Source organism: Ornithorhynchus anatinus, chromosome 9 (genome assembly GCF_004115215.2).
Source record: "Ornithorhynchus anatinus isolate Pmale09 chromosome 9, mOrnAna1.pri.v4, whole genome shotgun sequence".
NCBI classification, from domain to species: domain Eukaryota; kingdom Metazoa; phylum Chordata; class Mammalia; order Monotremata; family Ornithorhynchidae; genus Ornithorhynchus; species Ornithorhynchus anatinus.
In genome coordinates this window covers 21,045,314-21,069,301 of record NC_041736.1, presented here as the reverse complement: position 1 = coordinate 21,069,301, position 23,988 = coordinate 21,045,314, and the positions used below count along the sequence as shown (strand labels likewise).

Sequence of the window (23,988 nt, the reverse complement as noted above, 5' to 3'; positions counted from 1 at the left end):
TGAGAATAGAACAAGAAGGAAAAGTCTGAAATAGCAAGAGGATTTAGGTTAGGTGAAGGAAGAATTTCCTAACAATGTGAGTTGTTAGACATGGGAGTTGGTTTCCAAGAAAGAATGTGGAATCTACCTTAGGTAGCTCCAAAAATACATTCTTCTATATCTGGGTTGGGTATCATTGCATTCCTGTCCGATGGTGGAAAATGAACAAGAAACCTCAAGTTTTCCTCCAACCGTAAGATTTGCCTTAAAGGACCTGTTTTAACAACATTTTTCTTCCTTTTCTCAAGGGGTTAAGTAGAAAAATATAGTTTTATGAAAAGAATGACTCTTTATTCATGGGGCTATTTTCACTTACAATGGAAAAAGAGAGCTTAAAGTTAGTTCTTTCACTTCGTGAATCTTCCTCAGTGAACAAAAGGGTGTCATCTTACAGTAATCATCCAGGATCCCTTTTCTGTTTTTCCGGTCAGGAATTTTAATCCACTTTGCCTTCAATGCTTCGGCCTTTACATTATTTGAATGATTTTTCCTTAAGAATGAAAATATAGATTGTGGAAACTTTCATTTCATCTGCTTCCTCTTAATGGACCTTGCTGACTTAAAATCCTCAGTTCCTTTCCATTATACCCACTCATCTCTTTATTCCCTTGGTAGCAAATGCAGAGTGGTTTGGACAGGGGTAGGAAGATAGAAGGGAGATAAGCTGATTCTCCTTCCGGTGTCTTCCCACCTCCAGGAAATGAGGATTAAGTGTTAAACCACTCTGTTTTGAAAAAAAAATTATTGTACTTGTTTCATCATTTATTCAATGTTTTATATTTGTTGATAGGATTACTGAGTTAAATAACTTTGCTATTTTAGAGTTGAGCAATAAAGCACATAAAAACAATTTCCAAGGTTTTTGTAGTATTTTCCGGATGCAAACTGGAGATGTAAATGTGGAGTTTTAACTCTGTTTTTTCATGGGTGAAGGATGTAGAACTATATCCTAAATAAATCACCTCCCCACTGTGTGCATAGCCCTATTCTAGCCCCATTAACCAGGTGGAAAAGTCATGAAGGCATGATTCCTGCCCTTAAAACAGCTTATAGTTTCACCTGAATATCGTAATGTTTCCATGCATTGCATTTGCAGATTTAGCCCAGTTTTGAAGATCTATAAGCCATATCCCAGAAATGAATGATCACAAATTTATTCTGATTGGCTGGCATTTCACAGACAAGAGCCTATCAGCTACTGCACCACAAGTAATGATATATGTCTCTGAGCACACTCAATGGCTCCCTCTTATCCAGCTTCACTCAGTCTTGATCAAGCAAAGGTGGCTTTCCTAGGTTTATTAGATATTAAGGGATCACCCTTTTCAAATTAATTTCTCTGCTCAAATTTAGTATTTTTGATTTCACGCAGTAGAAGCAGCCTGGCCTAGTGGAGTGAGCACAGATCTGGAGTGTAGAAGGACTTGGGTTCTAATCCCGGCTCCATCACTAGACTGCTGTGTGACCTTGGACAAGTCATATAACTTCTCTATTCCTCAGTTACCTCATCTGTAAAATGGGAATTAAGACTGTGAGCCCCATGTGGGACCAGGACTGTGTCCAACCTAATTAAATTTTATCTTCCCCAGTGTTTAGTACAGTGCCTGGCATATAGCGCTTAACAAAGCATTATTTTAAAAAGACAAACTAATCACCTTGATATCCTCAAATGATCCCTCGAACTCTTAGTTTTGGATCGATCTGTTTCTGAGACACTGTCCAGCTGCTTCCAGTCTTCCTCTCATGCAAGATAGCTGCATGTCTTTATTTCCTTTCATGGTGACTTTTTCTATAACGTCATCCCTTTTTTCACTGATATATGTGGGGAATAAATATCGGCAGATAATGTTGAGAAGTGTAAACCTCTGATTTTTAATTTCTGGTATAATATATCTATTTTAAAAATAGAATAAGCTGTAGGAATAATTGGAAAATAAGAACAAAATTGGGCTGAAACATTTTCCTGGAAGTTTAGGGACCATGTAATGTCCTTTCAGTCTCCATCCTTAGCTCTGTTTTCCTTCCTTTTTCCATGATTTACTAACAAAACCTTTCTTGTGCATGCATGAATCTAACAGCAGAATGTGGGCAAGAAAGGCTGGGTATTTTCAATCACTTGGTGTTTGGGCATAACTACTGTGAATTACTCATGTAATTTCCATTAGGGAGTGTTCCAATTGTTCCATTAGGAAAAAAAAAGCCTTAAACATATATGTATATATGATGCAGATTAAATAATTTTTGTATTGTATCTATTCACACTCACATTTATCATGTGGCTGGAAGGATTCTGTTTTAAGGGTGACTCGAAACTGATTGATCTGATCCAATTTTTACCCTACAGTTACCTGGATACAGTTATTCTCTGGAATGGTTATTTTGGATGCTGTAACTAATAGTTTTGATTCCATTCATTATAGGTGGTCCCACGTTCAGAAGGAAAAGTTCATACACTCACCCTGAGAAATGTGAAGTTAGAAGATGCTGGAGAAGTCCAACTAACTGCAAAAGACTTCAAAACTCAAGCCAAACTCTTTGTTAAAGGTAAATTGGGTACCCCAGATTCTCCTCTTGGATGCATTCAACCATATTGAGCTCATCCATTTCATTAACTAGTAAACCATGTGCTGAGGACCAGAGGATAAATATAGCTAGCTTCTTATGTCTGTATAGTGACAAAGGATAGCATAGAAATTTGGACTCCACAATTGATCCAGAGACCTCATTTTCTCTATTAACTTATGTCACACTTCTTACCGGAACTGCTAAAAATTTAGCAGTTTGAATTCCACCTCCAAATCCATCCCAATAATCACTTTGAAGATGTTCTCAAGTATCGGGAGAGAGACAAAGGACAAGTGAAGGGCAAAGATAATCTGAAAATTGAATCGTCTGCCCCAGAATCAAGAGTATTTTACTATCCTTTTATGCACAGCATTGGAGAAATCATATTTTCTGGGTATGAAATTAGTGGCAAAGGAATTTGAAAGGTGTGTTAATACCACTAGCAGAGAGAGAGAGATGAGGAAATACATCGAAAATGGGATCAAGATGAGAAAAGGAAACTTTAGTGTTTCTGAAAAAAAGAAAAGGTCCATTACTGATCAATCTCAAGAGACAAACATCACCCCAAAACATTTAAAACTAGATAGTGTGGGAGTGTCTTGAATCTCCTACACTAGACAAAGATGGCTTCTATGGCTAATTGGTATGATTCTTGCAGAACCCCCAGTTGAATTCACTAAACCTCTTGAGGACCAGACGGTCGAAGAGGAAGCCACAGCAGTACTGGAGTGTGAGGTATCCAGAGAAAATGCCAAAGTGAAATGGTTCAAAAATGGAACCGAAATCCTCAAAAATAAGAAGTATGATATTGTTGCTGATGGTAAAGTCAGAAAACTTATTATCCATGGCTGTACGCCAGAAGATATTAAAACTTACACCTGTGATGCTAAAGATTTCAAGACTTCCTGTAACCTCAATGTAGTGCGTAAGTATTCTTCTTTCTTAAAATGGATTTAATTTTTTCAACTCTTTTAAGAATAAAAACACCTCCTGCATGCCTGTCCTGGTCAATCTCTCTTGATCTGCTTGTGCTGAGCCCCTCAGGTTATGATGGCAATTGAAAAATGAGAGTGACATCAAAGAAAATAGAATAAAAGAGGGCAGAAAATAGAAAAAGTGGTGAGGGATGATTGAAGATGAGATTTACATGAAGCTAAGCAGCCTTCAATTCCCTGAAAAATCTAAAGTCTGCATCCTGTTAGCATTTGTGTGCCTTGCAGTCACTGCTATCTAGGATAGCTGATTAGGCTTATGTGTCACCTGGAGTCCTTTTAGTGTCCAGTCTGTCCTTTGTTTAGCAGATTTTGCTCCCTGTATGCTTTTTAACCTCATGGCTTGTATTGCTCCCTGGATCAAAATGAAGTACCTGCTCTCTGCTGCACCCTAAGTTGGATTTTCTGCCATCGCTTCCGCAGCTATGTCGTGTTCTTTGACATTGTGCTTCAGCACTCCCTTGCGTTAGCGTTTTTTCCCTCCCTCCACTTTAGCTCACCAGATAACAGGTGTTCAGGTTTCCAATTACCCTCTACACGTATCAAACTGGCAGAGCTGAGTAGGCAGCCACATAGTTTCCAAGCAGATGGACACCCTGAACTGCGCAATCTTGTTGGTGATCTTGTCAGGCTATTTGGCTGATGAAACTGACCAAGAAACTGGATACCACTGGAACTGGGTCAAGCCTTGCAGCCCTGTCGTTGATGGACATTGCTCTCGTTTTCTCTAGCTTGGCGCAGAGCCTCGTGCCAAGTGGATATGAAACTGCAGTGGCCTTCCAAAGAACATGCTCGCTTTCTTGACTGAGTTTCCTACTTCTTTGTCTATTGGGAATTCTTTGGCAAAGTTCTAGTCCTGTAGCAGAATCCAGTGCTGACTTCCAACTCGACAGTAGCATGGAAAATCTTTCTCTGGGTGGGTGGTTTCCCTGGTACCAGTTGATGTATGTCCTCAATCTTTTTTGAGAAAATATTCAGTTCATAGTTCATTGCCAGTGCCACAAAATAGTCTATATTCTGTTCCGAGTGTTATCAGATTGCACCGTGCTTTAAAAAGGATCCCGAATGGCAGTAAAAGAAGAAATCTAATGACAATTGCAGAATAAATGGAAGAGTTTTTTTCTCAGGAGGACAGTTTTATAAAAGTATGAACAATTCACATCACGGTTTTCTTCTCTATTGATGTTACATGCCTTTCCTTTCAGCTCCTCATGTTGAGTTCTTGAGGCCTCTCACTGACCTCCAAGTAAAAGAAAAAGAAATCGCTCGGTTCGAATGTGAACTTTCCCGAGAGAATGCCAAGGTTTGTAACTGCCCTGTTTTCATTAGCACAATTTTTAAAATTATTTTTGCATACTATTTTTCACATCCTAGACAATATCTATCTGAAAAAAAATTCCATCAAACCTTCCTATGCCCCATGTAGATGGAATATGTTTTGGTTTTGTGACACCCTTCAGGCTGAGTTATTCTGCCTTTATCATTACAAAGCATTAAGTTCAATGGAATGATAATTGACTGAATTTTATCCTGCTGTCTTGAATCCAGGTGCAGTGGTTTAGAGATGGTGCAGAAATTAAAAAGGGTAAAAAGTACGACATCATTTCTAAAGGTGCCGTGCGCATCCTAGTCATCAGCAAATGTCTGCTGGATGATGAGGCAGAATATTCCTGTGAAGTAAGAACAGCTCGAACCTCAGGCATGCTGACAGTGCTGGGTAAGGAGGAAATTGAACTTCATTGGTCCTTGGCTTGTGAAGAGTAATAATCATGGTGTTAACCCGCTGCTTTCTCTTTTCCTCTTGCAGAGGAAGAGGCTGTCTTTACCAAAAATCTTGCTAACCTTGAAGTAAGTGAAACAGATACTGTGAAGTTCATTTGTGAAGTCTCCAAGCCTGGTGCAGAAGTCACGTGGTATAAAGGGGATGAAGAGATCATTGAGACGGGTCGATATGAGATCCTTTCCGATGGCCGGAAGAGGATTCTGGTGATACAGAACGCACAACTGGAGGATGCTGGCAGTTTCAACTGCAGGCTCCCAAGCTCTCGCACCGATGGCAAACTCAAAGTGCATGGTATGAAAATGATCCGGAGGGATGTTTTTGTAAGAATGCTGATCCAGATCATGCTTTTGGAGTCACACTGAAACTTTTCAACATCTCCCAATGTTTTGTATTTTTTCCAGAGCTGGCTGCTGAATTCATATCTAAACCACAAAACCTTGAAGTGCTTGAGGGAGAAAAAGCCGAATTTTCCTGTACCATATCAAAGGAAACCTTTGAGGTTCAATGGAAAAGGGACAATGAGACGCTTGAATCTGGTGATAAATATGACATCATTGCCGACGGTAAAAAGAGAACATTAGTCGTTAAGGATTCTACACTACAGGACATGGGAACTTACGTTGTTATGGTTGGTGCAGCTAGAGCAGCTGCCCATTTGACAGTAATTGGTATGTTATTACTGATTCTACTTCCACAATTCTAAATTTTTCATTTATGATAGTCGGGCCATAACGAGGGATGCCTTGCTGCTTTCAGAAAAACTCCGGATCGTCGTTCCTCTGAAAGACAAGCGTGTTAAGGAAGAACAGGAAGTCCTTTTCCATTGTGAAGTCAACACAGAAGGAGCTAAAGCTAAATGGTTCCGAAATGACGAAGCCATATTTGACAGCTCAAAGTATATAATAGTCCAAAAAGATTTAACCTACACCCTAAGAATTAGAAATGCCCGCCTGGATGATCAGGCCACCTATTCAGTGTCACTGACAAACCAGAGAGGGGAAAATGTCAAGAGCGCAGCTGAATTAATAGTAGAAGGTAAGTGATTCTCACCTCGTTATAGACAAGATGTTTTTTTCCTACTGGGTTCACTCGTGAATACGTTGTAACCATGGTTTATTTTTCTGTCCCCTACACAGAGGAAGACCTCAGGATTATTGAACCTCTTCAAGATATCGAAACGATGGAGAAGAAGACTGTCACTTTCTGGTGCAAGGTGAATCGACTCAACGTAACACTGAAGTGGACCAAAAATGGCGAGGAAGTGCCTTTGGACAAACGGATTTTATACAGAGTGGATAAATATAAGCACTCTCTGATTATTAAAGACTGTGGATTCATGGATGAAGGTGAATACACTGTCACTGCTGGACAAGACAAATCTGTGGCACAACTCCTGATTGTAGAGGCACCTACAGAATTTGTTGAGCCCTTGGAGGATCAGACGGTCACTGAGTTTGATGATGCTGTCTTCTCATGCCAGCTTTCCAGAGAGAAAGCAAATGTAAAATGGTACCGAAATGGACGAGAAATCAAAGAGGGCAAAAAGTATGTAGCGTATTTGGCATCTATTTTGAAATTTCTGCACGAGTCTGCAGCATTTTGTTGGTCGTTCTAAGAATTGGAATACAATTTCCTCTCTTCTTTTTCTCTAAAGATATGCATTTGAAAAAGATGGTGCTATGCACAGACTGATCATAAAAGACTGCAGACTGGATGATGAGTGTGAATATGCTTGTGGTGTAGAAGACAGGAGATCTAGGGCTAGACTTTTTGTTGAAGGTGAGTGAAAAACTAAATTTAGATGCACCCTCAGACAAATTGATTAGAAGATATTTGAAACAAAATGTTGTACATTTTGTACTTCCTTTACAGAAATCCCGGTGGAAATCATCCGACCACCCCAAGATATTCTCGAAGCTCCCGGTGCTGACGTTGTCTTTTTTGCTGAGCTAAATAAAGACAAGGTAGAGGTCCAGTGGCTGAGAAATAACATGATTATAGTCCAAGGTGATAAGTACCAGATGATGAGTGAAGGAAAGATTCACAGGCTACAGATATGTGATATCAAACCACGTGACCAAGGTGAATACAGATTCATTGCCAAAGATAAAGAAGCTAGAGCTAAACTGGAGCTGGCAGGTAAGTTTCTTTTTTTATGTTTGTTTTAAAATAAGAAAAACTTACACCGAATGGTTATGGAGCACATTCTAGGCTCTTGTGGAGCATATGGGACAAGTGTAAGGCTGGTTGTTTGGCCTCAAGAAGGCTACAAACTAATGGGTGAAATAAGCCAACCTAAAGTGATGAAACTAGAGTTCAGTGTGCATGAAAGTAGTTATTGATAATATTAGCCATCAGACTTACTGAGTGGAGCTAAATTTCTAGTAAGGGCGTGCTTCATATTCTTTTTTTTAACGCTATTGTTTTACCTTAAAGAGGACTTGAAAATGTATTTTCATTGACCACTAGAGTTGGATGTGCTTCAAGGTAACACCTCTGCTAAGATAGTTTTCAGTACAATCCCAAATCTGGCAGTGTCAAGGTAGACAATTTGAAAGTGACGGTATGTCGCTTTGGCGAGTTAGATTTGGCAATAATTAAAAGCTATACCCTAGACATATCTGCTCAAGAGATTGTCTGAAAGTTACCATAAATAGTCATTTCTACAGACTACTCTTTCGTACCGTGTTCTCCCAAGCACTCAGTACAGTGCCCTGAATGCTCAATGAACACACTGATTGATGACCATTGGTCATTTTTCCCTGTAGCGGCCCCTAAAATCAAGACTGCTGATCAGGACCTCGTGGTGGACGTCGGACAACCTTTGACAATGGTTGTTCCATATGATGCTTACCCAAAAGCAGAAGCTGAGTGGTTTAAGGCGAATGAGGTTTTACCTTCTACAACAGTGGACACCACAGCGGAACAAACTTCCTTTAGAATTCTTGAAGCCAAGAAATCAGACAAAGGGAGGTACAAAGTCGTATTACAAAACAAACACGGGAAAGCAGAGGCCTTCATCAATGTAGACGTTATTGGTAAGTTTTCAGTCTCCCCACCCTTCCTTATTGATGCAGAAACAAAGATGAGACCCACTAAAACTGTTTGACACATGAATTTCAGATGTTCCAGGACCAGTTCGTAATTTAGAAGTGACAGAAACTTTCGACGGAGAAGTTGGCCTGGCTTGGGAAGAGCCATTAACTGACGGTGGGAGTAAAATTATTGGTTATGTGGTGGAAAGACGGGACATCAAGCGGAAGACCTGGGTATTGGCCACTGACCGGGCAGAGAGCTGTGAATTTACCGTGACTGGACTACAGAAAGGTGGAGTCGAATACCTTTTCCGTGTTAGTGCGAGGAACAGAGTTGGGACTGGTGAGCCAGTAGAAACAGATAATCCCGTAGAAGCAAGAAGCAAATATGGTATGTAACTTTTTTTAATAAATTTCCCCAACTTTGAATCTTCCGTTAGTTTTTCTCCTAGTTTAATATAAAGTTAATTAATTATCTCTTGTCTTCCAAAAAAAAATGTAGATGTTCCAGGCCCTCCACTGAATGTAGCCATCACTGATGTAAACAGGTTTGGAGTTTCACTTACCTGGGAGCCACCTGAATATGACGGAGGCTCTCCAATTACAGCCTATGTCATTGAGTTGCGCGACAAAACTTCCATCAGATGGGATACTGCTATGACAACAAGAGCCGAAGACCTGTCCGCGACTGTTACTGATGTCGTAGAAGGAAATGAGTACAGTTTCCGAATCAGAGCACAAAACAGAATTGGAGTTGGAAAACCAAGTGCAGCCACACCATTCGTGAAAGTCTGTGACCCAATGGGTGAGCACAAGACCCAGTTCCAGGCATAGGTGTTGCATTGATTGAGAAATTGGGATTCAGAATCCCAAAATAAATAAAAAGATCCGTCAATTAATCATATTTATTGAGTGCTTACTATGGGCAGAGCACTGTACTAAGCACTTAGGAGAGTACAATACAACAGAATTAGCAGAAATGCTTCCTTCCCCTTAATGATTTTACAGTCTATGGGGAAAGAAACAAAACAGAGGTGCTGATATTGATAAATAGTATTTGTTAAGTGCTATGTGCCTAACACTGTACTAAGAGCTGGGGTAGATACAAGATAATCAGATCAGACACAGTCCCTATCCCATATGGGGTGTGTAGTCTAAAGGGGAGGGAGAACAGGTGGTGGGAAGGATGCCCTAGGAAGAAAATAGAGTTCCTAATATTTCTTGTGGAGCTCAAAAGGTGGTTATTATTTCAGCTATAAAGAAGGCATTAGACAATCTAATAGCATGCAATAATAATACTTGTGATATTTCATAAGTGCTTACTCTGTGCCAAGGAATGTTGAGTGCTGGAAATAATAATAATAATAATGATGTTGAGTGCTGGCGTAAGATACAAGTTAATTGGGATAGACACAATTCTTGGTCCTCTTGCGGTCCACGGTCTAAATAGATGGGAGAACAGGTATTCAATCCCCATTTTAAAGATGAGGAAACTAAGGCACAGAGAAGTTAAGTGACTTACCTAAAGTCACACAGCGGCCAAGTGATGGAGTCAGGATTAGAACTCAGGTCCTCTGTCTCTCCCACTAGACCACATTGCTCCTTAATCAGAGAGTTTATGGTGTTCTTTGGCTAATAATGCTCTCGTTTCTATTTCAGAGAGACCAAGTCCTCCCATCAATCTCAATTATTCAGACCAGACTCAGTCCTCTGTTCAGCTTACTTGGGAACCTCCCTTGAAAGATGGCGGAAGTCCAATCCTGGGGTATATTGTTGAATATTGTGAAGAGGGAAAAGATGATTGGATCCGTTGCAACAAGAAACTTGTTCCCAAACTTACTTACAAGGTAGGATTTTCCTCTGGCAAAGAAATAGGAAGAACGTGAAGACATTATTCAAAGCAATTTCTGTTCTAATATGTGACTATTGATATTTTAGGTTCCTGGATTAAAACAAGGAAATAAATATATGTACCGGGTCTCTGCAGAAAATGAAGCTGGTATATCAGACCCAACGGATGTTCTTGGACCACTACTGGCCGATGACTCCTTTAGTAAGCAGTGACATTTATTCACTCACGTGATATGATTATTATTTCCTACTTGGGGGTGGGAGTAACACATTATCAGTGAATTCAGGAAGAAACGCGAATTTTTTTTCCTACTCAACTGAATTATTTTTCTTCATCTCAGGTGAACCAACCATGGATCTAAGTGAATTCAAGGATGGCCTGGAAGTCATCGTTCCAAACCCGATCAAGATCCTGGTTCCAAGCACTGGCTACCCCAGGCCCAAGGCCACCTGGTCTTTTGGTGATCAAGTCTTGGAAGCCAGTGACCGTGTGAAAATGAAGACCTTATCTGCCTATGCAGAACTTGTCATCACTCCAAGTGAACGACCGGATAAGGGCATCTATACATTACAATTAGAAAATCCCGTGGCAGCAATTTCTGGAGAAATCAGTGTTAATGTCATCGGTAAGAAATCAAAAGACTATCATTGAAGAGGTTTGGAAAGCCATTGTTTAGAAATATTAATAATTGTCACCTGCATGCATTCTTAGCTCGACCTAGTGCACCAAAGGAACTGAAATTCGGAGATATCACCAGGGACTCGGTACATTTGACCTGGGAACCACCAGATGATGATGGAGGAAGTCCGCTGACTGGATATGTCATAGAAAAACGAGAAGTCAGCCGTAAAACATGGACCAAAGTGAGTCTGGGGTCCAGATGTGTTCCGTTTTGTGGGGTTTGGCTGTGTCAGTAGCTAGCATACCATATGGATTCCAGCTCTTCCCCTCTCAGGACCAGACACTGAAAAGTATTTCTCCATGTGCTCTACCTCAAGCCTTCTGCTGAGGCTGGCTAATTCTCTCCTGGACCAGAATATTTCTAATATTAAGTCACTGTTAAATTAAAAAATTCAACCCCGGCTACATCACACCAGCTGTCTTTTCTCATATGTTCAAAGCAACCTTCCACTGCTCTGCACTCTCATAAATTGCTAAGAAGTGCACTTTACCTGTTTCAAACCCTAGTTGCAGCCATCAGCAACAGTATCTATTAAGGGCCCACGTTGTAAAATAAGAGTTTTGCCTGGTAGGTGCACCTTTTAATCCCCACAGTCACACGGTTCTCCAGGTTTGGAAATCTCACACCCCACATCAAACAGATTGGATCTCTCTTCCCCAGTAAATTTCCCAGCTCCCTGAGCCATATCATCCCTTCAGCCACCTTTCACACCAACAAACTTATTTCCCCTTCCCTTCGCATATCTCTCTCTCTCTCTCCCCCAGTTAGAGTGTAAGGGCTTTGTGGGCAAGGAATATGTCACTTCTTTTCCTTATGCTATGAGGTCCATTTGGAACAGGGACTGGGTCTGATCTGCATATGTTGGATCTATCCTAGTGCTTAGTACAGTGATGGGCACATAGTAAACACTAAACAAGTAAACTTAGGTACAGAACACTAAGTTTCTGCACACAGAGCACTGCTGTAGATAATCAATAACATAAAATAGAAGCAGAATATGCAACCTCTGCCCTCGAGGAGCTTACCATCTTAATAAGAAGGCATTTGTAAATGAATTTGCTATCTTCACCTTCCATCAGGTTATGGACTTGGTAACTGACCAAGAATTCACAGTTCCTGATCTCATTCAAGGAAAAGAATATCTATTTAAAGTCTGTGCCCGCAACAAATGCGGCCCTGGGGAACCTGCTTATACTGACGAACCTGTAAATATGTCAGCTCCAGCAAGTGAGTCCTTCTTAAACATTTCTAACATGCCTTTCTGATGGTGGCATTTGGTAAACTAATAAGCTGCCAAACCTACTACTACGTCAGAGTAATTTACTCTCTGTTGTTTGCAGCTGTTCCTGATCCACCAGAGAATGTCAAGTGGAGAGATCGAACGGCAAAGAGCATCTTCCTAACATGGGAACCGCCAAAATACGATGGAGGGTCTCGCATCAAAGGCTATATAGTGGAAAAATGTCCACGGGGTTCTGATAAATGGGTAGCCTGCGGAGAACCGGTGGCTGAAACCAAGTAAGTTTCTGAAGCATGGAGTTTGAAAACAGCTGCTCATTTTCATTTTTCTTTGTCTATGGTGATTGTGAAGCATTTACTATGTGCCAGGCACTCTTCTAAGTGCTGGAGTAGATACAAGATAATAAGGTTGGACACAGTTCATGTCTCACATGGGGATCACAGTCTTAATCCCCATTTTACAGAAGAGGCAAATAAAAGTTAAATGACTTACCCTAAGTCAAACAGCAGGCAAGTGGTGGAGCCAGGATTGGAACCTAGGTCATTTTGATTCCAAGGCCCATTTTCAATCACTAGGCCATGCTGCTTCTCATGAATATTCATTCTGTAATATACCTCACATCTGAGGAAAGTGTAATTCCACCCCATTCTACTTTAATGCACAGGTTGTATTCTTGCCAAAGTCCATGTTAAGAAAGACTCAAGCTTTAGCATTTACCTGGTTCCCGAGGCACACGTGAGATCACGAGCCGTTTCCAGTGACTTCGTGAAACAAGCCAAGTGTACTCTCATTTCACTGTTTCAACTAAAACTCTTATATGAGAAAGTTTGCCTGCTCTGCACAGAGTGGGTGTTAGTCATCCATTTTTAAATCACAATATTACCGCTGTCATCTGTAACTCAGTTATTTGGTATACAGGGTGGGTGGTATGCACCAAAATGAAAATGTTTTGACTCTCAATTGAGGAGAGAGGCACATTTCACCACAACTCATATCATGGGCAGAAAGTGATAAAACATCCAGAGAACCCTGAATTAAGGGACACTGATATTGTGTATTCACCCATGTCTGACGCAGCATACCAATAACAATAATAACAATAATAATAATAATAATGTTGGTATTTATTAAGCGCTTACTATGTGCAGTGCACTGTTCTAAGCGCTGAGGTAGATACAGAGTAATCAGGTTGTCCCATGTGAGGCTCACAGTCTTAATCCCCATTTTACAGATGAGGGAACTGAGGCTCAGAGAAGTTAAGTGACTTGCCCAAGGTCTCACAGCTGCCAAGTGACAGATCCGGGATTCGAACCCATGACCTCTGACTTCCAAGCCCGTGCTCTTTCCACTGAGCCACGCTGCTTCCCAGAGCACATACATATGCACAACCAGAGAAGTAGCATAGCCTAGTCAAAAGAGCACGGGTCTGGGAGTCAGAGGACCTGGGTTCTAATCCCGACTCCGCCACTTGTCAGCTGCGTGACATTGGGCAAGTCACTTCACTTCTTTGTGTGGCAGTTTCCTCATGAGAATTAAATCACACTTACTCCTACCTAGACTATGAGCCACATGTGGGACAGGGACATGTGCTTGGCACATAATAAGCACTGGAATACCATAATACTAATCATTGTTGTTGTTATCATTATTAGTATTATTATTATTATTGTTGACCATTAATTCCATCATCCATTTGCAAAGGAATCCAGAACAGGTTCACGTTCTGGTTACCCTTTGGCCCTCATTCCCTTATTCTGACATCTCATCCTAGACACAACATGTAGTTGAAACTGAATGCATTCAACATATTTTTTTTTAATTGATAGAATGGAAGTGACAGGTCTTGAAGAAGGCAAGTGGTATGCCTATCGTGTGAAGGCTTTGAACAGGCTAGGAGCTAGCAAACCAAGCAAGCCGACGGATGAAATTCAGGCGGTGGACACAAAGGGTACGTGGCTCATAGAGAATATTCAATTTGGGTCCTTTCAACTTTTTGTTTTTTAAATCTTATCTTCTCTATTTTGAGCTCATTGATATTGTTGTTATGTCTTCAATCAGAGGCTCCAGAAATTTTCCTAGATGTGAAGTTGCTGGCTGGCCTCACTGTAAAAGCTGGAACTAAAATTGAACTTCCTGCCACCGTGACTGGAAAACCCGAGCCCAAGATCACCTGGACGAAGGCCGATGTCATTCTGAAACCGGACAAAAGGCTCACCATCGAATCTGCTCCCAACAAATCCACCGTGACTATCGTCGACAGCAAGAGGAGTGACACAGGCACCTACATCATCGAGGCTGTGAATACCAGTGGACGAGCTACTGCTGTGGTGGAGGTCAATGTGCTCGGTACGTGGGTTATTTTTTTAATGGCATTTGTTAAGCACTTACTATGTGCCAGACACTGTACTAAGCCCTGAGGTTGGTATAAGCTAATCATGTTGGGCACAGTCCTCGTCCCACATGGGGCTCACGGTCTTAATCCCCATCTAACAGATGAGACAACTGAGGCCCAGAGAAGTGAAATTAATTGCCATAGTGCCACAGCAGACAAGTAGCAGACCTGGCCAGGTCCTTCTGACTCCCAGACCTGTGCTCTATCCACTAGGCCATGCTGCTGCTTATTCCTTTCTCACACCTGTCAAGATTAAAGCCGAGTCCAGTGAAAGCAGAAAGGGTCACATTTGTGTTGTGTTTGGTGCCACCCACAGATAAACCAGGGCCTCCTGCAGCATTTGATATCTCAGAAATTACCAACGAATCCTGTATGCTCACATGGAACCCTCCCCGGGATGACGGTGGGTCTAAGATCACAAACTACGTTCTGGAAAGAAGAGCAACCGACAGTGAAGTTTGGCACAAGTTATCGTCCACTATCAAAGACACGAAATACAAGGCTACCAAATTAACACCAAACAAAGAGTATATCTTCAGAGTTGCTGCGGAAAATATGTATGGGGTCGGGGAACCAGTGCAAGCGAGCCCAATAATTGCCAAATTTTCTTTTGGTAAGTTTCTTCAACTGATGAGAATTGTTTTCAACTTATATGGATCTCAGTGGTTCTGTCAGAGAAAACAATTGGAAAAATTCTATTGATGACTCATTATCATCCTTATTTATAGATCCACCGGGACCTCCTACAAAACTTGAACCTACTGACATAACCAAAGATTCAGTAACTCTAACATGGTGTGAGCCAGATGACGACGGTGGAAGCCCAATCACTGGATATTGGGTTGAAAGATTAGATCCTGAAACTGATAAATGGGTCAAGTGCAATAAGATGCCAGTGAAGGATACGACTTACAAGTATGAAGTGATCATTAATACCACTGGCAGATATTTAAATATATTTATCAGTGTTAAATTTTTACACATTTCTCATTATTTACATGTCTAATTTTATATTCCACTGTTGCTTGCTTTAATGTGTCACATTCTTAACTTTCTAAAATCAATCACTCCAAAAATGAAATGAAGTCCATTAATTAGACCAGTTTACCAACCAGGTAGATCTGTTATCAAATATTGATTTTTCTGAAACCTTAAAACTCGCTGGGCCTCATGTTTTTGTTTGGGATTTTTTTTTTGAACAAAATAACATACCATCTAGAAACTTTCTGACACCAATCAAATGGTAGTTCAATTTTTTTTGTCAGTAATGCTTTGGAAAATTTCAGATCCTTATATTTCAATTGAATTTCAATCAATCAATAGTATTCATTAATACAGAGCACTGTATTAAGTGGTTGGGAGCCGTCAGTAGAGATGATGGACATGATCCTTGTCTAATGGGATCCAGTTTAATGGGGGAGGCAGACCCTAAAATAAATTAGTCAGGAAGGAGTAATGGATATAAAGATATGCATATAAGTGGTTTATAGCATATTATTATATAAATATCTGTCACCCTCTCCAGATTGTAAGCTAGACTGACCAACAGGGAAAAAATAGATCAGGGAAGACCTCCTGGAGGAGATATGATTTCAGAGGGCTTTGAAGATGGGTAGGGAAATGGTCTGCCACATCCAAAGGGAGAGAGAGTTCCAGGGAAAGGATGAGTAAATTTTGTCTTAGTGCACAAAAGACTCTTTGCTGTTATTTGTCCATAGATTTGTGCATTTGAGCTTAAGACTAAAATATATGCTCTTTATAATTTATAGAGTGAAAGGTCTCACCAATAAAAAGAAGTACAAATTCCGAGTATTGGCAGAAAACCTTGCTGGACCTGGAAAACCCAGCAGAGCAACAGAACCCATCTTAGTCAAGGATCCAATTGGTATATAAAGTTCACTTTTCTAGAGTTTCTTTAGTTTCGCTAGAATCCCCTTGCATGCAAACTAAATGATGATCTTATCCGAATACAGATCCTCCATGGCCCCCTGGCAAACCGACTGTAAAAGATGTTGGCAAGACATCATTGTTCTTGAATTGGACCAAGCCAGAGCACGACGGTGGGGCAAAGATTGAATCGTACGTCATTGAACTGCTAAAAACTGGAACAGATGACTGGGTGAGAGTGGCTGAAGGTGTCCCCAGTACCGAACACTTCCTCAAAGGCCTCATGGAAAGGCAAGAGTACTCCTTCCGGGTTAGAGCCGTGAACAAGGCTGGGGAGAGCGAACCTAGTGAACCGAGTGATCCAGTGCTTTGCAAAGAGAGACTGTGTAAGTACTTTTTCATTGAATTTTTCTTAAAAATTGTGAAAACTATCTGCATTTGATAGATTTCATCTTCAACTCACTGAGTGGTCATCAGCTAGTTGAAACTAGAAAATTGGATACATTTTTGACAAAGCATGGAGTTTTCCATTTCTCCTGCGGCATTTCGGCCATGCTTAACACTTGTCTGGTTAAAAAAAGATAAACCTATCCTTTATTTCTTCCTTTGCAGTTCCTCCATCACCCCCTCGCTGGCTTGAGGTCATTAACATCACTAAGAACACAGCGGACCTCAAATGGACGGTTCCCGAGAAAGACGGGGGCTCCCCTATCACCAACTACATTGTGGAGAAGAGAGATGTGAGGCGCAAAGGCTGGCAAACAGTCGATACAACCGTTAAAGATACCAAATGCACCGTGACCCCCTTGACCGAAGGTGCTCTGTATGTATTCCGGGTTGCTGCCGAAAATGCCATTGGACAGAGCGATTATTGTGAAATCGGTGACTCGGTCCTTGCTAAAGATACCTTCAGTATGTACCTTAATTTAGACCCTGCCCTACTTTGAAATATATTGGTACTTTTGGACACTTATCTTTCTCAACACACAACTACTTTATTTTCCAGCTACCCCTGGACCACCCTATGCCTTGGCAGTGGTTGATGTGACTAAAAGACATGTTGACCTGAAGTGGGAGCCACCTAAAAATGACGGTGGAAGACCGATTCAGAGGCAAGAGTTAAAACCAGTTTGAAGCTAGTCTCTGGGACATTTGACTTCATTTGACTTCCTCTCCCTAATGCAAATGTCTGTGCTTCTATAGATATGTTATTGAGAAGAAAGAAAAACTGGGCACCCGCTGGGTGAAAGCCGGAAAGACGTCGGGACCTGATTGTCATTTCAGAGTAACTGATGTAATTGAAGGAACAGAGGTCCAGTTCCAGGTCCGGGCAGAAAATGAAGCTGGAGTTGGCCATCCCAGTGAACCCACCGAAATCCTTGCAATTGAAAATCCAACCAGTAAGTTGTAGTTGAGGTCTGACCGTTAGTACCCCCTTCAGACTGACAGAGAGATTGCCGGAAATAAAAGTGATTCCTCCCTGCTTTTCCAGGTCCTCCTTCACCACCTCTTGACTTACACGTGACGGATGCGGGACGGAAACACATTGCCATTGCTTGGAAACCACCAGAGAAAAATGGCGGTAGCCCTATCATAGGCTACCATATTGAAATGTGCCCAGCAGGCACTGAAAAGTGGATGCGGGTAAATTCTCGTCCAGTGAAAGATTTGAAATTCAAAGTCGAAGAAGGCATCGTTCCTGACAAGGAGTATGTCCTGAGAGTGAGAGCTGTCAATGCTGTTGGAGTCAGTGAGCCATCAGAAATTTCCGAGAATGTTGTTGCCAAAGACCCAGACTGTAAGAATGATGATTGCATTATAGAAAAATTTGATTTGTCCTCTTAATGTGTTTTGAATAGCAAAAGACCTAACCACATCTTTGCTCTTCCATTTCTCAGGCAAGCCAACGATTGATCTGGAGACTCATGATATCATTGTAATTGAAGGTGAAAAATTAAATATCCCTGTTCCCTTCAGAGCTGTCCCATCACCAACTGTTTCTTGGCATAAAGATGGTAAAGAACTTAAGGCAAATGACAGAATAACAATGAAGAGCGAGTACACCTCTGCACTCCTCGAAGTGGCCAAGAGCGTCCATGCCGATGCTGGCGTTTACACCATTACCCTGGAAAACAAGCTTGGATCAGCAACAGGCTCAATCAACGTCAAAGTCATAGGTAATCACTCTGATGCAATGGCAGACGCTCCCTACCCATTGGCAAAATTCACCGGTTAAAGGAACAGTCTTCCCCACCCCCCAACTTCTTATCACAGAGAGGCTAGACCTTCATGTTGTAATGTAGTAATAACTCCCAGGTCCTACTTATTGAGGCTGCTGATCAAACTCCCTGACACTGGATGGAATCAAATTCATTTCCTCTCTTATTAGTGAAGTTTGATGATTTGTGTAAAATACTCAAACTAAACTCTCCAAGAATGATTTCATGATTTGTGCATAAAGTTTGACTTCTTATTAATCCACATGACTATTACACTTGTGTACTCTTTCAGGGTGAGCTGCACAAAGTACGTGCTGAATAATTACCTTTAATCTGTTGACTTCCAATAATTGCTCGACAACTCTTTGATGTTTAATATAGGTTTACCTGGCCCATGCAAAGATATTAAAGCAAGTGAAATAACGAAAAGTTCATGCAAGTTAACCTGGGAACCTCCAGAATATGACGGTGGCACGCCAATTCTTCATTACGTTCTGGAACGTAGAGAAGCTGGTAGGAGAACGTACATTCCAGTGATGTCTGGAGAGAATAAGCTGTCATGGAATGTGAAGGATCTTATACCGAATGGTGAATACTTCTTCCGCGTTAAGGCCGTAAACAAAATTGGTGGTGGCGAATACATTGAACTGAAAAATCCGGTCATTGCCCAGGATCCAAAGCGTAAGTTTTTGCAACAGAGACTACAGAGAAGAATTCCAAACTGTTTTAGAAAAAATAAATTATCTCTATATTAATGTCTTCATTTTATTCTATAGAGCCCCCGGATCCACCCGTTGATCTTGAGGTCCATAATCCGACAGCAAAATCAATGACACTTACGTGGAAACCACCTCTGTACGATGGAGGAAGCAAGATAATGGGTTATATCATAGAAAAGATAGCTAAAGGCGAAGACAAATGGAAGAGATGCAATGACTTTTTGGTCCCTATTTTAACCTACACAGTAAAAGGGCTCGAAGAAGGAAAGGAGTATCAGTTCCGGGCCAGGGCAGAAAATGCTGCGGGTATAAGCGAGCCTTCTCGGGTCACTCCTCCAACAAAAGCTGCGGATCCTATAGGTACGTTTTGTATATTTGGGTCACTACTTTCAGATTTAAAAACCAAAAAGTGGGAAAATCATTCTCCCAGAGAGCTTTTTTTTTTTTTAACCTAAACCAATCCTTATTTCTCGCTCATTACAGATGCTCCAAAGGTCATCATGAGGACTAGCCTTGAGGTGAGGAGAGGTGATGCGATCATACTTGAAGCAACAGTTTCAGGGTCTCCCTACCCAACTATTACCTGGCTAAAGGATGAAAATGTGATCACACCAGAAGAGATAAAGAAGAGACCCCCAACAGTTGTCAGGAAGAAAAAGGGTGAAGTCCAAGAAGAAGAACCATTCCACCTCTCTCTGCCAGAACGTTTGAGCATTGATAACAGTAAACAAGGGGAATCCCAGCTACATATTCGAGACTCGATCCGGCCCGATCATGGCATGTTCATGATTAAAGTGGAAAATGACCATGGTGTTGCCAAGGCTCCTTGTGCAGTCAGTGTGTTAGGTGGGTATTAGAAGATCCTATACCTCTGTTTCAGCAATATCTCTACCGAAGCTCAGGTAGATTGGCATCATTGGTGACTTTGAACCAAACATATCCTCCTTGAGGACTATAGCACTAAGCAAAAAGTCTCAAAAAGTGGTTGGAGAAGTGAGAAAACCCACAGTTCCACTCATCTCAATCAAGCAGTCATATTTATTGAGTTCTCACTGTGTGATGAATGCTATACTAAGCAGTTGGGATAGTATAATATGACACAGTTGGTAGAAATGTTCTCTGCCCACAGTGAGTTTACAGTCTAGAATTCTTCCCAAAAACAGAATTCCTTCCACCAAAACCCTTGCAGTTCTTTGACAACATTAAAGGGAAGCCAAGAGCAAAGGAGATCAGAGAGTGTACCCTGAGGATGTCTTTATTCGCCTCGACCCCCATGGCCATGCAAGATCCTGTTAATAATTGTTGTCATTTTAAATCGTAGATACCCCTGGGCCTCCGATCAACTTCGTATTTGAAGATGTGCGGAAGAATTCCGTCATCTGTAAATGGGAACCACCGCTAGATGATGGTGGCAGTGAAATCATCAACTATACTTTGGAAAAGAAGGACAAAACCAAATCAGACACAGACTGGGTTGTTGTCACATCAACCCTCAGGCACTGCAAATACTCTGTGCCAAAGCTGATCGAAGGGAAGGAGTACCTGTTCCGTGTGAAAGCTGAAAACAGATTTGGACCGGGGCCACCGTGTGTTTCCAAGCCGCTTTTAGCTAAAGATCCATTTGGTAAGTATTCTGTTAATAGCTAAATATTGACTGTCCAAGACATCTGGTGCCCAAAGCCTCTCCCTGATTAGGCACTCTACTTTGGAGGATGCTTTAACTCTCTCCGACCACCCGGGGACGTCAGTGCCGCAGTCTGCCAGTGCCGGCAGGGCTGGACCTAAGACTCCTTGTAGCCTGAAAACTAATATTCATTCCAGAAAGCCCAACTTCATCAGCAGTGGTATTTATTGAGCACTTGCTGGGTGCAGAGCACTGTTCTAAGAGCTTGAGAGAGTATAGTACAACTGAGTCAGTAGGTACGCTCCCTGCCTACATCCAACTGGCTCCCAAAAAGTAGACAGGCACTAGAGGCATTAGTTTTCCCATTTCAGGATTTATGTTCTCTGTGAGATGAGCAGTTCCCGAGTTTTGTTTTTTGTTCCACAGAACCACCCGATGCCCCCGATAAGCCCTTAGTGGAAGATGTGACCAGCAACAGCATGCTGGTTAAATGGAATGAACCTAAGGACAATGGAAGCCCAATATTGGGCTACTGGCTTGAAAAGCGTGAGGTTAATAGCACCCATTGGTCTCGAGTCAACAGAACCCTTGTGAATTCTTTGAAAACTAAAGTGGACGGTCTTTTGGAAGGACTCACCTACGTCTTCAGAGTATGTGCTGAAAATGCAGCTGGCCCTGGGAAGTTCAGCCCACCTTCTGATCCCAAAACCGCACAGGATCCGATCTGTAAGTAGCTTTTGTAGGGAGAGAAAAGCAAATAAGGAGCAAACGTCAGTAGCAGTATTAGTTGTAGCAGGAGTAATACTATTTATTGAGTGCCCATTCAGTGTAGGGCACTGTACTGTCACGTTCCCTGCCCTCAACGGGCTTACACGCTTGCAAATAAAAATGTTTTCAGCTGCAGAGGTTGACATAAACAAGTCGAACAGACGTTTCTACATTTCTGCTAAGGAAGGTGTAAATAAGTTCATCAATCCTAGAGTTGGCTGAGCAGATATTTTCTTAGGGAGCTGGGAAATTAAGTATTCTGTTAATAGACAAATAATAATAGCTGGGAAATTAATTAGGGGAAAAATTGCCAGTGAATTTGGAGTTAGCCATTTTTTTCTTTCCAGCGCCACCTGGACCTCCAATCCCAAGAGTGGCTGACACGAGCACAACAACAATCGAATTGGAATGGGAGCCCCCAGCTTACAATGGCGGCGGGGAGATCATTGGCTATTTCGTCGACAAACAGTTGGTTGGCACGAACGAGTGGTCCCGCTGCACGGAGAGATGGTAAAACTCGTCAGTACACCGTCAGAGAAATCCGAGAAGGAGCTGATTACAAACTGCGTGTGAGTGCAGTCAATGCAGCAGGAGAAGGCCCTCCTGGAGAAACGGAGCCTGTCACAGTGGCGGAACCTCAAGGTAATGGACCATTCGGGACGGCCAAACCAGCTCTGCTTATGGGTACAGAAGCAGCGTGGCCTAGTGGAAAGAGCACGGTCATGGGTTCTAATCCTGACTCCGCCACTTCTCTGCTGTGTGACCTTGGGCAAGTCACTTAATTTCTCTGGGCCTCAATTCCCTCATCTATAAAATGGGGATTAAGACTGTGAGCCCCACGTGGAACAACCTGATGGTGTAGTGGAAAGAGCCCAGGCTTGGGAGTCAGAGGATGTGAGTTCTAATCCCGACTCTGCCACTTATCAGCTGTGTGACTTTGGGCAAGTCACTTAACTTCTCTGTTGTTACCTCATCTGTAAAGTGGGGATAAAGACTGTGAGCCCCATGTGGGACAACCTTGTACCTACCATGTATCTACCCCAGCACTTAGAACAGTGCTTGACACGTAGTAAAGCACTTCACAAATACCATCATTAGTATAGAAGCAGCGTGGCTTAGTGGAAGGAGGGCTGGGCTTGGAGACAGAGGACATGGGTTCTAATCCTGGCTCCACTATTTGTCTGCTGTGTGACCTTGGGCAAATCACTTAACTTCTCTGTGCTTCAGTTGCCTCATCTGCAAAATGGAGATTAAAAGTGTGAGCCCCACGTGGGACAACCTGATTACCTGTATCTACCCCAGTGCTTAGAACAGTGTTTGGCACATAGTAAGTGCTTAACAAATGCTATCATTATTATTACCTTGTATCTAACCCAGCGCTTAGAAGTGCTTGGCACATAGTAAGCTCTTAAAAAATACCATCATTATTGCTACTATTATTACATAAACCGGAGAGTCCATCCCCTTCTGGATGCTAATGCGATATTGTGATATTTTCAACAGAGCCCCCAATGGTGGAACTGGATGCCTCCGTCAAGAGTGGAATTCAGATCATGGCCGGGCAGACTCTGAAATTCCAGCAGTGGTCACCGGACGTCCAGTTCCCACCAGAGTGTGGAAGATGGAAGAAGGAGAGCTAGACAAGGAGCGGGTCGTTTATAGAAGATGTGGGCACCAAATCTGAGGCTAGTCATCAAGAATGCCTTGAGAAAAGACCACGGCAGATATATCACACTGCCACCAACAGCAGCGGATCAAATTCGCTGCTTGCCGGGTAGAGGTTTTGGTAAGGAATGCCAAATAAACATTTCTGCAATTTGGAGACATTATGTAGATGTTTTTCTTTTGTTTCTGATGCGCTGCGCTCTCTCTTTTAGATGTCCCGGGCCCAGTTCTTGACCTGAAACCTGTCGTGACAAACAGAAAGATGTGTCTGCTTAACTGGTCTGATCCAGCAGATGATGGAGGAAGTGAAATCACAGGCTTCATTATAGAACGGAAAGATGCTAAAATGCACACGTGGAGGCAGCCGATAGAAACTGAAAGGTCGAAGTGTGACATCACGGGACTCCTGGAAGGCCAGGAATATAAGTTCCGGGTTGTTGCCAAGAACAAGTTTGGCTGTGGTCCACCTGTCGAAATAGGACCGATTCTTGCAGTTGATCCGCTAGGTAATTTTTGTTTGTTTGTT

At 41.9% G+C, this 23,988-nt stretch overlaps 1 protein-coding gene across 1 annotated transcript in view; it reads left to right on the top strand.

The window, feature by feature from the left end:
- The window catches only part of TTN (titin), a 305,556-nt gene that overhangs the window by 197,248 nt on the left and 84,320 nt on the right, over positions 1-23,988 (top strand). Inside the window, 43 exon segments of the mRNA XM_039913043.1 lie at positions 2,460-2,583; positions 3,263-3,529; positions 4,802-4,899; positions 5,145-5,313; positions 5,404-5,670; positions 5,781-6,047; positions 6,136-6,414; positions 6,516-6,924; positions 7,034-7,158; positions 7,252-7,518; positions 8,148-8,417; positions 8,503-8,805; positions 8,917-9,219; positions 10,074-10,261; positions 10,353-10,467; positions 10,607-10,891; positions 10,978-11,129; positions 12,028-12,175; positions 12,289-12,466; positions 14,015-14,136; positions 14,247-14,534; positions 14,897-15,193; positions 15,309-15,495; positions 16,350-16,465; positions 16,554-16,853; positions 17,080-17,379; positions 17,474-17,579; positions 17,671-17,867; positions 17,960-18,265; positions 18,366-18,644; positions 19,068-19,367; positions 19,463-19,765; positions 19,889-20,251; positions 20,727-21,029; positions 21,456-21,755; positions 22,145-22,307; positions 22,309-22,439; positions 23,301-23,366; positions 23,369-23,454; positions 23,456-23,482; positions 23,484-23,526; positions 23,529-23,555; positions 23,645-23,968. Of these exon segments, the coding sequence (XP_039768977.1) occupies positions 2,460-2,583; positions 3,263-3,529; positions 4,802-4,899; positions 5,145-5,313; positions 5,404-5,670; positions 5,781-6,047; positions 6,136-6,414; positions 6,516-6,924; positions 7,034-7,158; positions 7,252-7,518; positions 8,148-8,417; positions 8,503-8,805; positions 8,917-9,219; positions 10,074-10,261; positions 10,353-10,467; positions 10,607-10,891; positions 10,978-11,129; positions 12,028-12,175; positions 12,289-12,466; positions 14,015-14,136; positions 14,247-14,534; positions 14,897-15,193; positions 15,309-15,495; positions 16,350-16,465; positions 16,554-16,853; positions 17,080-17,379; positions 17,474-17,579; positions 17,671-17,867; positions 17,960-18,265; positions 18,366-18,644; positions 19,068-19,367; positions 19,463-19,765; positions 19,889-20,251; positions 20,727-21,029; positions 21,456-21,755; positions 22,145-22,307; positions 22,309-22,439; positions 23,301-23,366; positions 23,369-23,454; positions 23,456-23,482; positions 23,484-23,526; positions 23,529-23,555; positions 23,645-23,968 (9,148 nt within the window).